This window comes from Stomoxys calcitrans, chromosome 4 (assembly GCF_963082655.1).
Source record: "Stomoxys calcitrans chromosome 4, idStoCalc2.1, whole genome shotgun sequence".
Classification (NCBI taxonomy): domain Eukaryota; kingdom Metazoa; phylum Arthropoda; class Insecta; order Diptera; family Muscidae; genus Stomoxys; species Stomoxys calcitrans.
This window is the reverse complement of record NC_081555.1, coordinates 154,018,867-154,032,672: the sequence shown is the minus strand read 5'-3', so window position 1 is coordinate 154,032,672 and position 13,806 is coordinate 154,018,867. Positions and strand designations below refer to the sequence as shown.

The 13,806-nt window shown below is 41.5% G+C and overlaps 1 protein-coding gene across 1 annotated transcript; it reads right to left on the bottom strand.

Moving 5' to 3' along the window:
* Positions 1–744: 744 nt before the first annotated feature.
* On the bottom strand, positions 745–11,295 carry LOC106084595 (dynein axonemal intermediate chain 4-like; the record flags this gene model as incomplete). The annotated part of the gene is made up of 4 exons (XM_013248410.2): positions 745–1,093; positions 1,147–1,359; positions 8,658–10,087; positions 11,014–11,295. Coding segments are annotated over 4 exons (2,142 nt in total), but the record flags the coding sequence as incomplete, so codon positions are not given.
* Positions 11,296–13,806: the final 2,511 nt, after the last annotated feature.

Below are 13,806 nucleotides of genomic sequence, written 5' to 3'. Positions count from 1 at the left end.
TGAAATGACCTTATGCTATTTAATTAAAACAAATGCAAATTCAATTTTTTACCTTGAGTTGTTTTTGTGTATAATCCTCTTAGATTGGCCATTCATAAGCTGCAATGACCTTAAATAAATAAAATGCAAAAGAAAAACATGAATCAAACCATGCAACATAAAAATGTTGCCAAAGGTTTTTAGCATTGACATTTTTTTCTGGCTATTGGGTTGCCCAAAAAGTAATTGCGGATTTTTTAAAAGAAAGTAAATGCATTTTTAATAAAACTTAGAATAAACTTTAATCAAATATACTTTTTTACACTTTTTTTCTAAAGCAAGCTAAAAGTAACAGCTGATAACTGACAGAAGAAAGAATGCAATTACAGAGTCACAAGCTGTGAAAAAATTTGTCAACGCCAACTATGTGAAAAATCCGCAATTACTTTTTTATATTTGGGTTAAGTAAAATCCACTTCATTATATTTTGTTGCATGGTGTTATCAGCATGCAGAAAGCCTATTTGTTTTTGCTTATTTTCCAATTTCCAGAAATTATAACAAGAAATGTTTATGTTTATGCTCGTAATTGAGATTATAAATAAACCCTGTGTTTCGGTAGAAAGCAAAAAAACACCCCAACATCATGTGTTTCTGATTTTCCCATTTGAAATGAAATGCATTTTTAATTTCCATTTCAATTAAACTCCATAACCACCACAGTAGCCATAGACAGGAGCATATGTGGATTAAAACAAAAAATAAATTCATATAATCAATTAAATGCCATATTCAATTTGGGCTTTAAATGTTAAAGACACACACAAAAAAAGGACTCTACCATAATAGCCACATTGGAGTATATAAAATAAGAATTATTTATAGCTAAAAAACAAATTTATGGAGGAATCTTTAACCCCTTTTTTGGATATCCAAAGTAACCCAAACTCTTGACTTCATTGTGTAAATCGGGAAAATTGATTACAGCCTTCTCTATCACCTCTTCCAAAGTGTCGTATGGGTAGTGCGTTGGAAACGGCATATCATCGAAAGCCAAAACAAATACCTTTCCTCTTTCATTGCCAATGGCTAGGGAATTTCCATCACGTGAATATCTTGAAAATGCAAAATTTTGTATATCAGTTAAAAATCTGTTCTTTGAACTTACAAAGCCATTGTATTGTATGAAGACTGCAATGTATGTATGGCCATTGGTTTTAAGCTACTACGTCTCAGATCCCAAATTTCACATTGCTTGCGGTTAAGAGCCACAATGATTGTAGAATGTGTTCGACTCCATCCAGCCCATTGATATGGTCCATACATATTGTGCAGAGTTAGCACTGGCTTGAAAATTCCCTCCAACCAGATTCGAATGTACCTAAAATAAACACGAATAGAACTTGACTACCATACAATTTTAAAGTTTTTACCACATAAGGGGGTATACTAGTAGACTCATTTGGTTTATGATTCATGGACGGAACGATAATCCCTCCCGATCTTTGTCAACATAGGAATCCACTTTCCGAAATAATGGGTTGCCCAAAAAGTAAATGCGGATTTTTCATATAGTCGGCGTTGACAAATTTTTTCAACGACTTGTGATTCTCTAATTGCATTCTTTTTTCTGTCAGTTATCAGCTGTTACTTTTACTTTAAAAAAAGTGTAAAAAAAGTATATTTGATTAAAGTTCATTCTAAGTTTTATTAAAAATGCATTTACTTTCTTTTAAATAATCCGCAATTACTTTTTGGGCAACCCAATACCTAACCGTTTCGCAAACAGCATTGCATGACTCACAGTGGGTTATAAACCCAAAACCATAAGATAGTTAGGTTAGTTAAGATTGAAAAGAGGATGCAGATATTAATCCTTCCCATGCCAATATGGACATACACCTAAGCCAGTAATCGACTTGTTGTGCGCTCTTAATACTGAAAATTAAATCAGGAATTCCTTGTTGCTTACAAAATCCCTAATTCTTTGCCATTCCATGACCCTAAGTTGGTTCAGGTCTGGTTCATTGTGTCCCCACCTAAGTGCCGATATCTGTTAGCCGCGAAAACCGCCGAGCAATGAAATCCTCCAATGTCTCATCATATTCTCCACTTACCCTACACATGCTACCACTTGCCAAACCGATTTTACATAAGTAAGCTAGGGGTCATATGTGTCCTGTTACGATACAGAAAGCTATACTGACCCTCTTGCATCTTTTGACTAAAAGCCTCGCCTTCTCACGATCTGGATCCCCCCCCCCCCCATAGGATTTTTGTCGTCCTGCCCACGGTTTCGTTGTTCCATTGCGACAAATGTTCGTTCATCCGAGTTAAGGGCGTTCGTAGCCCACCCCCTTAACTCGGACCCACGGTTTCCTTGTTCCATTGTGACAAAAGTTCGTTCGTTCGAGTTAAGGGCGTTCATAGCCCACCCCCTTAACACGGACTGTATCGACCCGAAAGGCTTCGGGTTAACCAAGTTTGTTGACGGCAGTCCTCTGGCCTCCACTACCAAATCGTCCACCCTTTCATTCCCCATTACTCTGCTATGGCCCGGCAAACAAACCATGCGGATTGTGATATTCTCAGAGAAGGCATTAATCTCCTTCTTATACTCCAAGAATGTTCGTTACTTTACTGTCCTAGTTGTTATTGTCCTTATGGCCACTTTACTGTCCGCGGCACACTCCTAACGCATTCCGTGAACGCCCGGATCTGCCCGCCTGCAGGACCGTATTATGGTTGGGCAGTCTAAAACAGATCTCAGTCCCTTGGGTCTTAATGTCGACCTCCAGGCCCACTCTGTTCTCTAAGGATGTTCTCATAAGGATACACAGGACTACGAGCTTCATATGTATCCCGTTATGATACCGAGAGGTATACTGACTTCCTATTTACTTTTTTCAGTAATAGCATCGTCTTCCCACTGTCTGGATCCCCCCATAGGATTTTCGCTGTCCTACCGACCATTTCGCTGTTCCACAATGTTGCATGCGCATTCGTCGCCCACTCTCTTAACTCGGACTGCATCGACCCGAAAGGCTTCGGGTTAACCAAGCTTATTGACGGCAGTCCTCTGGCCTTCACCGCCAAATCGTCTGCTCTTTCATTTCCCCTTACTCCGTTATGGCCCGGCACCCATACGATGCGGATTTTCATATCCTCCGAGAAGGCGTTAATCTCCTTCTTATACTGCAAGGCTGTTCATAAGGTCACGAACAGTCTTGCAGTGTAAGAAGGAGATTAACGCCTTCTCTGAGGATGGGAAAATCCGCATCGTTTGGGTGACGGGCCATATCGGAATCCTGGTTGTTATTGCCCTTATGGCAATTTTACTGCCCGTAAAGATGTTCACACTCGATGTCCTCGCGTTAGCACCACACCACTTCACGCATTCCGTGGAAGCCCGGATCTGCCTGTCTGCTGGACCGTATTATAGTCAGGCAGTCTAAAACAAATGTCTGTCCCTAGGTTCTTAATGAAGACCCCCAGGGCCACTCTGTCCTCTAGCTTTGATCCATCCGTGTAACATAATCTTCCAGATGGCAATACTAGGGCTCCATCAATCCAAGACTGTGCCGATGGCAGCAGTGCCTCGCACTCAAACTCAACTGTCGTCTCAGATATCCGATCGGAAACCTCTTCCCTTCCTTCCAGATTTCCCATAGTCGCCTCGATTATAACGCGATGGTGTAACCTGCTCTAACCTAAATCCATTCTCCCATCGCCTTAAGTCTTATAGCCGAAATGGCTGTCTCACACTCAATTTGTATGCCTATGGGTCGGATATCTAGAAAAGTCTCCAGTGCCCTAGTGGGCGTGGTACTCATCGCTCCACCTGTGCCAAGACAACATGTCCCCTGAACCTGTTGTATTATCCTTACGTTGTACTTTTTCTTCATCGCAGTCCGCCAAACTACTGAGGCCTAACTATTGGTCTAATCACTCTCATGTAGAGCCAGTGGACTATCGTCAGATTCAGACCCCATTTCGAGCCTACGGCACGTCTATTTAGTGCATGCATGCGCTACTGAATATGACGCTTCCAATTCAGTTTCCTATCGATATCGAAATCGTTCGATCCTGAACGATTTCATTTAACTGCCCTGGTTGCAATCTCCCCAATAGCCATTTGCCTATCCGTGAATAAGTTCACAACTGCACATTTCGTATTCTCACTACACTAGTTCAAGTATTCCTTGATCGCTCGAATCTTGTTTTGAAAGACCGTGTTATGATAGATAGATAGAAGAGCTCCAACTCTGGATGTACCCGTCGCCATCCATGTATCCATGCTCGAATTAACAACTAATCTAGTACTGCCTGATTGTGCACCTATATCTTGGTAGTCCAATCGATCTGCAGCTTCTGAATTAAAAACGTATCCAGTGATTAAGGTCTCTACACACGTCCAGCAATCTATATGACTCTCTTAGCATATTAGCCTTTGACACTGAACGCTTGGGTTCGAATTCTGACTAGACTATCAGAAACAAGTAAAAGCGTGCTAAGTTCGGCCGGGCCGAATCTTATATACCCTCCACCATGGATCGCATATGTCGAGTTCTTTTCCCGGCATCTCTTCTTAGGCAAAAAGAGGATATAAGAAAAGATTTGCTCTGCTATTAGAGCGATATCAAGATATGGTCCGGTTTGGACCACAATTAAATTATATGTTGGAGACCTGTGTAAAATGTTAGCCAATTCGAATAAGAATTGCGCCCTTTGTGGGCTCAAAAAGTAAATAGAGAGATCGATTTATATGGGAGCCATATCAGGCTATAAACAGATTCAGACCATAATAAACACGTATGTTAATGGTCATGAGAGAATCCGTCGTACAAAATTTCAGGCAAATCGGATAATAATTGCGACCTTTAGAGGCTCAAGAAGTCAAGATCCCAGATCGGTTTATATGGCAGCTATGTCAGGTTAGGAACCGATTTGAACCATATTTGGCACAGTTGTTGGATGTCATAACAAAACACGTCGTGCAAAATTTCATTCCAATCGGATAAGAATTGCGCACTCTAGAGGCTCAAGAAGTCAAGACCCAAGATCGGTTTATATGGCAGCTGTATCAGGTTATGGACCGATTTGAACCATACTTGGCACAGTTGTTGGATGTCATAACAAAACACGTCGTGCGAAATTTCATTCCAATCGGATAAGAATTGCGGACTCTAGAGGCTCAAGAAGTCAAGACCCAAGATCTGTTTATATGGCAGCTATATCAGGTTATGGACCGATTTGAACCATACTTGGCACAGATATAGGATATCATAACAAAACACGTCGTGCAAAATTTCATTCCAATCGGATAAGAATTGCGCACTCTAGAGGCTCAAGAAGTCAAGACCCAAGATCGGTTTATATGGCAGCTATATCAGGTTCTTGACCGATTTGAACCATATTTATCACAGTTGTTGGATGTCATAACAAAACACGTCGTGCAAAATTTCATCCCAATCGGATAAGAATTGCGCACTCTAGAGGCTCAATAAGTCAAGATCCAAGATCGGTTTATATGGCAGCTATATCAGGTTCTTGACCGATTTGAACCATACTTATCACAGTTGTTGGATGTCATAACAAAACACGTCGTGCGAAATTTCATTCCAATCGGATAAGAATTGCGCACTCTAGAGGCTCAAGAAGTCAAGACCCAAGATCGGTTTATATGGCAGCTATATCAAAACATGGACCGATATGGCCCATTTACAATACCAACCGACCTACACTAATAAGAAGTATTTGTGCAAAATTTCAAGCGGCTAGCTTTACTCCTTCGGAAGTTAGCGTGCTTTCGACAGACAGACGGACGGACGGACGGACGGACGGACGGACGGACGGACGGACGGACGGACGGACGGACGGACAGACGGACGGACATGGCTAGATCGACATAAAATTTCACGACGATCAAGAATATATATACTTTATGGGGTCTCAGACGAATATTTCGAGTAGTTACAAACAGAATGACGAAATTAGTATACCCCCCATCTTATGGTGGAGGGTATAAAAATATTCAGCGGTGGATTTCCCCCTAATGTTGACTACTTTTGTGATGTACTACGCCATGTAATAACTTCTCTCCATATAGGTTTCGCACTGCGCTACGCCTTTCGGACTTGGCTACGAAAAGGAGGCCCCTCCGTTAGCATATTAGCCTATGACGCTGAACGGGTTCGAATACTCGCGAGATCTTACCTAGGTTAGGTAAGAGTGGCTCTCCTTTAGGGACCCACTTAGACAATTTTAAGTCCATTGTGATACCATAGTAGCGACAGACCAAGGCTTCTGGCGAGAATCGAACCCACGACCCCTGAACTGGTAATCCAAGCACGCTACCAACTCGGCTACCGGGGCTCCCATGGGAATTTCTCCCCCTAATGCTGACGACATTTGTGGGGAACTATGCCATGTAAAAACTTCTCTCCATAGAGGAGTCACACTGCGAAACGCCATTGGTTGACTTGAATCGGACTACACTCATTGATATGTAAGAACTTTGCCCATGTTTCTTAATGCAATGCTCATAGGCAAAATAGAAATGCCCTGTAACTCAATAAAGATTTTTGACCCTCTACAGTTAGGATCCAAACGTGTATACAGATGATGGGGAATAGCGAATACCTGCAATTCAGAGCTTCCTTTCCGAAACCTGTCGTCAAACATGTTTCGACGCCAGAGCCTTCAGTCCCGCCTGACTGTCCACGTTTATTGCGACAGTCCGATCGGGCCCTCCAGTGCTTTTGGCAATTTGAATTTCTCCGCCAAAATGACAATACACCCGTCTAGCAGCTTTCAGGTCTAATGGAATCACACATTCTATTAGACATGGAAACACAATATAGACTCCTCTCTCGGTAACCACCTCAAATCTTAATCCATCCATTTATACAATAGGTTCGATTAAAGGTGGAATGCCTCCTGCATAGAGGTCACTCTGCAGCAAGTTGATGTCCAACCCGTCAACATTCAACGACCTACGGGCTGCCCCATAATAACCTAAGAGTGGTCATGCTTCGAGAAATGTCACATTCGCTATTCTCTCAGTCTAAGAGTGGTTTTTGGCTGCCGCACACTCAACATAACATATAGGTGCTGAGGCGTTACAACGTGTATGACAGTCTTCACCTTAGAGCCTGATGCCATATGCCACAGTAGAGAGGTAGAGTGTCAAAAGTTCGACAAACGCCTGGATCTCATCTCTTTGTACACTAACAGGGCGATCTTAGCTGTGACACACGCTTCATACTCTTGAACTGGTTGCAAAAGCTTCAAATCAAGTACGGAAAACAGCACGATCCTTAAGGACGCTCTTCCTTACTTCCTAAATAAACTCCGCCGCGATGCTCTCTAACTTCACTATCATTCTGCTAAAGGCAATACTCTTCAGAAGCAGTCATCCGTGGGTGAGACTAAGCCGAGCCAAAATGACTAAAACCGGGCCGCCATTGACTGTCATCTCCTGCCTATCGAGTAACGTCACTCAGTCCCCTTCTAAAAACATCCAATCCCCCTCTGAGTCTCTACTTTACTACTACTCCCTTTCTAAAAACATCCCATCCACCTCTAAGTCTCTACTTTACTTCTACCCTACTTCAGTTTCTCTTCAGGACCAGATATTTCACCTTCAGAGAAAGCGGGCATCCAGGCATGGTCCCTTGAAAGCAACAAGCTTCGGTCTTCTGGTGAATAGAACCAAATCAGTTTTTTTGTTTATGGCAAACTTTTGGGCCTTCTCCCATTCTGGAAGCTTTCTATTGTAGACGCCTCCTAAATGAAGTAAGCCATAATAAAGAGAAAGCGGCAAGCAACCAAAACGACAAAATCATCCCAGTAGGAAAAAACCGCAAGGTTTCCCCCTCAAAGGACCTGAAAATTTCACTGATAATCAAGCCCAACCACAGAAGGGAGGATAAACCCCTTCTCTCTGAAGTTGATTTACTCACAAACATCCTTTTCAATCAGCCCTTTCGCATCTAATCAAACCAATACATCTCAAAGAATCAATCCACCTTAAAGAGAAGCCCATTGAAACCAAGAGCCGCAAAAAAAAGTATAAAACCCCTGAGGTCCATTTAGTCACAATCTTCCTTATCGAGCCTTCCACTAGTGAAGTATTGATAAAACCCTAACCCAACTCACAAGGATAGCGGGACCCCCAAGTTCTCCAGTTAATTCAAAAATTCACCAGGGAATGTTCCAGCGTACAAGGAGATCCACAAGCCCACCAGGGGATTCACAAGTCGTACAACCTAACTTCACTACCCCTTCAATGCTCAATTTGTAAAAGTCCCTTCTGTGCCTATCTCTAAAGTCCCTTCTTTGTAACCAGTCATATCAAGTACTGTCAACAGAACCGACTATTGTTGTTGTTGTTGTTGTTGTAGCAGTGTTTTGTACACCGAGGCGGCAGCCATTGCCGATGAAGGATTACATCGGGTCAATCCGGTACGTACAACCGGTTTTAGTGAGAACCGATTATTAGTATAAGCATGCTGATTGCTGCTCACCAATGAGGATGGTTTTAATACCCACCACCAAAGAATGGGGTGGGGTGATCGAGTCATTCCGAAATATAGTGAGTTTGCAGTCCGATTCAAATGTTAAGCTCAATGATAAGGGGCCTCCTTTTTATAGTGTGTTTGAAGAAAAATCTCTTACCAATCATTGCCGCAAGTCAAAAACAATTTTGGAGACCACGGTGAAAAATCCATGCAATTAACCGATGCCTTGTGGGTCTTCAAAACCTCCAAACAGTTCATTTGATTACTTGTGGCACATTTATGGATACAACCCTCATCGGTTAGAATATAATAGATATCCGCATGCAAAGGATGTTTAGTTAGACTCATGCAATGAGGGCGAGCATTAGCTTCCGCTGATAAAGCATTATTAACTGAAACGGCTAATCCTTCTGACTTTCCCTCAATTCTATCCAAAACCATTTGGGTAAACCCCAATAGATGGGGTCCCCTTATGATATGGAATCTGGTTACAGTGCCATCTTGTGACAAAGATAGAAATGGATCAATTTCATTGGCATCGTTCGAACTTGAATCTTGTCGTATCCATTTAAGGGCCAAAATAGGTTCAACACTGGGCGAGGTGAGACGCTGCGATGTGGCAATAGGAGGTTTATTTAAATCCGAAATATCTCGAACTTCTACATAGCCATCCAGGAGGCCTATGGCCAAAAGATTGGGCATGTAGGGAGAGAACTCCACCGCCACTGCGGGATAATTGTAAAAGTAATAACCTTCAGGATCGCAGGGATTCTTAATGGACCATATGCAGACTTGTCCCGTTTCAGGCATCTTGGCTGCCTGATACGAATAAATGCCATAGGAAACTGCCAAAATGTCATTGTTGGCATAGCAGAAACTCATGTCGGAAACGGCGCGACGTTCCTTGTCCGAAGCATGGGGTAGAAAGGTGAATAAATTCTTCAAGGAATATTTATACTCCATTTTGGTCACTGTAGGCTTAATGGGTTCCATGTTGCGATATCTTCTGAGGGACTTTTCGAAATTATTACCAGACAATAGCCTCCTAATCACCATGCTAACCCATTGAAAGGAAGGTAATTTCACTATAGCAGCACATTGTGCTTCTTTGCTCATATATTTGCTAATGGCTGTTGATTCCAGCAGAGTAAGTGCCGCAAAAGGATCTTCTTCTCCTACTCGGCGATAGGTGTCATACATTTCAAATATAGACACATAACTGGCCTTGTTGCTCATTTCCTTCTTTGTTGTATTAATTTTGCGTGACTTATATAAAGTTTGAGGTGTTTGAGTCTCAGCATCAGAACGTCGACGTACTTTACCCCTGCCTATGGTCAAATAGTCATATCTCGCATTATCCTCTTCGGTAAAGTTGCCGTCCTCGGTGTCCTTACAGGCGGTATTGCTTTGTTGTTCATACAACAAAATGAGATCTGTTTTACTCAGAACTACCCTTATGTAGGGTAAACGAAATTTAGCGCCGACTACTTCTTCCACCAAGGATTCAGACGAGCTAGACTCATCTATGTAAGATGAGTATCTGGGGGAGATTGTCAAATCGCTTACAAGCATACGCTCACTGCCAATCTGTAAATGGAAAAGGAGGAGACAAAAGTTTAGCCACTACTTTTTTTACTTCTCATTTTCGTTGTTCGAAATGAAGATGATGGGAAAGTAACGATAGTATCGATATTTAAATGCATTATGAAGTTCCAAAAAGGACTTGTAAACCGATTAGCACCATATGGGACATATACTCCAGTCCCTTCTAAGACAAAAGAAATTTAAAAATTTAAAAATTTTTAATAAAATTTTTTATACTCTCGACCATAGGATCGCTCGCCGAAACAACGATCTTAGAGGCAACAAAGTACATATTCTTGATCCTCTTAACATTCCAAGTCAATTATACCATGTCCGTCCGTCTGCCCGTCCGTCCATCTTTCTGTCCGTCTCTCTATCCAAACCAGCTAACTTTCGAATGTGTAAAGATAGGCCCTTGATTCGATTCGACACAGGCTCCGGCGTAGGTAGGTCCGTGCTTGCGTAGGGAAGGGCGGTTCATCACCTCCCGCTCGGGTTTCTCCACTCCTCCTGTCTGTCCTCTAGTACGAGGTCTCATATTTTCCTTTTTCTTCCCTTTCTCTCCCTAGGGTATCCCAATGGGTCAAACTGGCCTCCGAGTGAACTCACCTTTGGTGGACGACCCATTCAACCTAACCCAAATTTCAAACGGCTAGCTTTACGCGTTCGACCTCAACGTGATTTCGACAGACGGACGGACATGGCTGAATCGACTCAGAAAGTCGAGGATCAAGTATAAACTTTATGGTGTCTTAGACGAATATTTAGAAGTGTTACAAACGGAATGACTAGATTAGTCTACACCCATCCTATGGTGGAGGGTAAAAAAAGTCATTCAAAGAACGTGTCAAATTCGACCTATGGTGGAGGCTATATAAGATTCGGCCCGGTCGAACTAAACTCCATTTTACTTGTTTAATTTCTCTTACCCCATTAACAATATTTTCCATTGACAAATGAAATTGCACACCACGACTTGATCGTGTTCTCATCAAAGAACTTGCAACACTCTTAAAACTTTGAATTTCTCTGCGGATGGGAATAACAGGTATTGCTCGAGCTTTCTCTGTTAGCTTTTTGTATTGTTCCGTCTCAAAATGCGTTTCAATGGGCTTTGGCGTAACATCCATCAACTGCCCTTCAATTTTGTCAAAAACTTTCATATGTTCTCTGACTTTAAGGGCCTTTTGGATTGCCGGATCGAAGACATCATGCATACTGCGATGAGAACGATCCACATCTTTGGAAGGCATTTTATCCATAAACATCATTTTTTTCTTGGGCAATGCCATGGATTTCTATGAAGATATCAAAGATTTGTTGGTATAACAAAGATGTTGAAAACATGTAAGAAACAATCTACCTCATCTTTAGTGGCAGCATCACCATCTTCTGCTAAAGCTTTTGTAAATTGGGTAATTTTTGTAGTTTCCATGATGGCGGGGTATAGATATACAAGATTTCCGTTTATCTTTTTAATAAATAATATTGACAGTTCTTTTCAAAATTATGTTTAGGGATTAGGGTTTTCAATTTTGAATTCTGTTTGTTACAACTTGGGGAGTTCTTTAGTGTGGGGTATTATATGAAATTAATATGAAAATAGATATCAAATTCGTTCTGTACTCCCAAAAACCGTTAATTAGAGCTCCATATTGCTATAGTCGGAAATAAAGTTAGGTTAGGTGATTTAGGGCATACACCCAAAATTGGATATCAAATTCGTTTTCTACTTCCAAATACCCATCATTTGAGTCCCATATTGCCATAATGGGTCAATTAATCTATTCAACGTATTTTTAGGAGGAAAAGAGCCACCTTGACTTGAATGCAAATTTTAATGTCATATTTTTAATCTACTCCCAAATATCTTTCATTTGAATACTATATAGCCATGGTCGGCTGATATGCCCATTTGGGGTATTTGGTGGTGAGGCGACCTCCCATTGCATACACCTAATTTTTTATGCCATATTTGTAATCTACTGCCGGAAACTTTTTATTTGAGTCCCATATTGATAGGAACGTCGAATATTTCTGTTTAGAGGAGTTTTTGGGTTGGGGCGGCCCGCTGGGTACTTGGACTAAAAATTTATTATGATTGTCATTTTCTATACTCCAATACCTTTCATTTGATACCCATATCGTGCCCATCAGTCCTCTTTTGGTTTTGGGTGGCGTTTTTGGTGTATGGGGGAGGGTCAGCCTTCATCCGATATCTAAAAACTATATTTGGCTATGTTTCCTTTTTTTGATTCTACGGAACAACCAAACAAACCGAGGGTGGTATTTTTGTGGTAGCGGGGAGGGTCCGCCCCCTTCTGATATCAACAAATTATAAGGCATATATCTTCACCCTGATCATATTCGTAATCTACTCCCGAATGCCTTTCATTTGAGTCCCATATTGTCATGATCGTCAAATAAACCTATTTTGTGGGGGTATGGGGCTGAGGCGGCCGCCCAGGTACTTGGATCCAACTTTTATTATCAAATTCGTACTCTACTCTTGAATACCTTCCAGTTGAATCCCATATTGTCCAAATAGCTCCACTTTTATTTTTGGGTAGTACTTTTGGGGTAAGGGGGAGGGTCCGCCCCCCTCTCGATATCTAAAAACTATATTGGCTATGTTTCCTTTTTTTGATTCTACAGAACAAACAAACAAACCGAATCTCATATAGCCATGATGGGTAATATGCCCATTTGGGGCTCTTTTGGGGGGTGGGGTAATCCACTACACTTCGATTTGATTTTGTATGCCAGATTCGTAATCTACTCACGAATACCTTTCATTTAATATCCATATTGATATGGACGACCAATTTGTTTGCTTTTAGACATTTTGGGGTTAGGGCAACTTCCTGGGTACTTGGACCCAGTTTTTGATACCATATTCGTATTCTACATTTCATATTCCATGTTTTTATTCTACAAATAAACATATTTTATGGGGTCTTGGGACTCTGGAGGCCCCCCAGGTACTTGGACCCAACTTTTATTATGAAATTCCTACTCTGCTCTTGAATACCTTTCATTTGAATCCCATATTGTCCGGATCGCTCCACTTTTATTTCTTCTTCCTGACCATATTCGTAATCTACTCCCGAATGCCTTTCATTTGAGTCCCATATTGTCATGATCGCTAAATAGACCTATTTTACAGGGTTTTTTGGGCTGAGACGGCCCCCAGGTACTTGGACCCAACTTTTATTATGAAATTCGTACTCCACTCTTGAATACCTTTCATTTGAATCCCATATTGTCCAAATCGCTCCATTTTATTTTTGGTAGTACTTTTGGGGTAAGGGGGAGGGTCCGACCCCCTCTCGATATCAAAAAATTATTAAGCCTATGTTTCCGTTTTTTGATTCTACGGAACAAACAAACAAACCGAGTCCCATTTAGTCATGATGGGCCATATGCCCATTTGGGGCACTTTTGGGGGGTGGGGTGACCCCCCACACTTCGATTTGATTTTGTATACCAGATTCGTAATCTACTCACGAATACCTTTCATTTAAGCCCCATATTGAAATTGACGACAAATTTGTCTGCTTTTAGATATTTTGGGTTTAGGGCAAATTCCTGGGTACTTGGACCCAGTTTTTAATACCATATTCGTATTCTACTTTTCAATACCTTTCATTTGATATCCATATTGTCATTATCGGTCCGCTTGTGATTTTGGGTGGTATTTTTGGGGTAAAGGGGAGGGTCCG